The 2,039-nt window shown below is 50.2% G+C and overlaps 1 protein-coding gene across 1 annotated transcript in view; it reads left to right on the top strand.

The window, feature by feature from the left end:
* The first annotated feature begins 1,804 nt into the window (after nucleotides 1-1,804).
* Nucleotides 1,805-2,039, top strand: part of USP11 (ubiquitin specific peptidase 11) — a 26,757-nt gene continuing 26,522 nt past the window's right edge. The window contains exon 1 of the mRNA XM_027765465.1: nucleotides 1,805-2,035. Coding sequence (XP_027621266.1) covers nucleotides 1,820-2,035 — 216 coding nt within the window. The 5' untranslated portion in view covers nucleotides 1,805-1,819. The remainder of the gene's footprint in view (nucleotides 2,036-2,039) is intronic.

The following is a 2,039-nucleotide window of genomic DNA, read 5'->3' as shown; positions in this document are numbered from 1 at the left end:
GGGTGCCACCCAATTCCCCCCCCCCCCGGGGGTATCTGGTAGTGTCTGGAGGGAGACTTTGTTCTTGTACTAAAAGGGATGCATGAAAGGAGCCTTGTGACATCAGCAGAAGCCATTCCTGGCCTGTGATAGTTTGGTGTCCTAACTGCATTAGAGTCAGGAATGCAGCTAAACATTGAGCAATGTGCCCATAACAAAGAAAATGATAATAAAAATGTTGAGATTGAGAAACCCTGGCCTAATAATATGGTTCTAAAGCTTTTGGTCTCAAGATCCCTTTATATTCTTTAAGAGAGATTTTGGTTATATGGTGCATGTGCTCATGGGTAAAAGAGAGACTGAGAGAAAGCGAGAAATCACCCCCCAGGGGGATGACCACACCACAATCCCTTCTCTATTCTGCTCTCAGGATCTTGGGCACATGTGCGTACACACACACAAGTGCGTGCGAGCACCCGTCAACCACCAGGTCCGGGACTCAACCGCAGTCAACTACCTGGGAGTCTAGCGACATAACCATTATGCTATCTGCTGGTCCCGACCCCTTATTTATTTATTTGGAGAGGTTTTTGCTATAGGGCACGTGTGCTCACCAGAAAGAGAAAGACAGCGAGAAATCACCCCCCAGGGGGGATGGCCACGCTGCAATCCCTTCAATCTCCTCTCAAGATCTTGGGCATGCATGCACACGTGCCCGGTGTGAGTTTAAGTTGCCGGGTCCAGGACTCAAACTGTGGCTGACTAAGTGGGAGTTGGCAACGTAACCATTACACCATCTGCTGGTCCCCTGACCCCTTTATATATATTTTTTGGAGAGGTTTTTGCTATAGGGTACATATACTGGAGGGAGACTTTGTCTTTCTGCGCTTGCCAGAAAGACAGGAAGTGAGAAATCACCGCCCAGGGGGGATGGCCATGCTGCAATCCCTTCTCCTCTCGGGATCTTGGGCACTCAGGCACACTCACCCAGTATGAGTTTAAGCCACCGGGTCCGGGACTCGAACCGCGGTCGACTACGTGGAGTCCAGCGATGTAACCATTACGCTAACTATTGATCCCTCCCTTTATATTTTTAACAATTGAGGACATCTAGAGAGCTTTTGCTTGTGTCAGGTAACTGGATAATTCCGCCGTGCAGGCATGAGAGAATGAGAGTAAAAGTATTGTGAAAATAGTTTTGATTTAGTGGACCCCTTAAGAGGGTTTGTTGGACCACTAGATAATGTGGGACCATGCTTTGAGAATCTCTAGCCTGGTGTTTAAGGCCACAGCTCTGGAACCAGATTTTCTGAGTATGCACCAGTTTTGTCACTCACTAGCTGTAGGATAGCTAACGTTTCTGGTCCTTTGCTGCCTGCGGCCACCACTTAAAATCAAGTAAGGCTACTATTATCATTACTGTGACCCCAACAAACACACAAGGCCTGGGGGTGACTTGCCTTCCATACATCTGATGGAGTAGAATCTAGTTCACAATGATTGCAGGCCTGGGTGGTTCTGGAGGTGGAAAGGCCTTTTGCACCGGGTTTAGATGGGCAAGGACAGTGAAATTAAGGTAGGACATTCTGGTCAGGAGAACAAAAACGCTGCTCCTAGGATAGGGGTCTGCGGTTCTCACCTGAGCGTGGGGCTGGTAAGACACAGACTTTATGCATCCCTCAGCACTCCCCAACATGTCCTTGGGAACCTTAGCCTCCGCCTTTCACCCCGCCTTTTGCTCTAAATCAACAAGGCGTTAGAGTCCAGGGGCTGTGTCTTTCTCAGTTTCCAACTGCAGGTTTTACTTCATCTATTAGTCGCAGAGATGACCGCCTAAGACATGTTGCCTCGCTGGCTATACGAGAAGTCCGAGCGTTGGGCCCCTGTCCAAGATGGCAGTAGCCCCGCGGCGCTTGGGGGGCTCTGCTTCCGTTTCCGGGATCAGAATCCGGAAGTGTCTGTGGAGGAGGGTCTCTTCCTATCTCGAGCTGCGCTGGCTGTGAGAGGAGGCAGAACAACGATGGCGACGGTTGCTACAGACCGAGCTGCGGCCGCGGCGG

Source organism: Tupaia chinensis, unplaced genomic scaffold (assembly GCF_000334495.1).
Source record: "Tupaia chinensis unplaced genomic scaffold, TupChi_1.0 Scaffold138400_2, whole genome shotgun sequence".
Lineage (NCBI taxonomy): Eukaryota > Metazoa > Chordata > Mammalia > Scandentia > Tupaiidae > Tupaia > Tupaia belangeri.
Note: the sequence above shows the minus strand (reverse complement) of the source record. Positions and strands in the feature narration are given on the sequence as shown.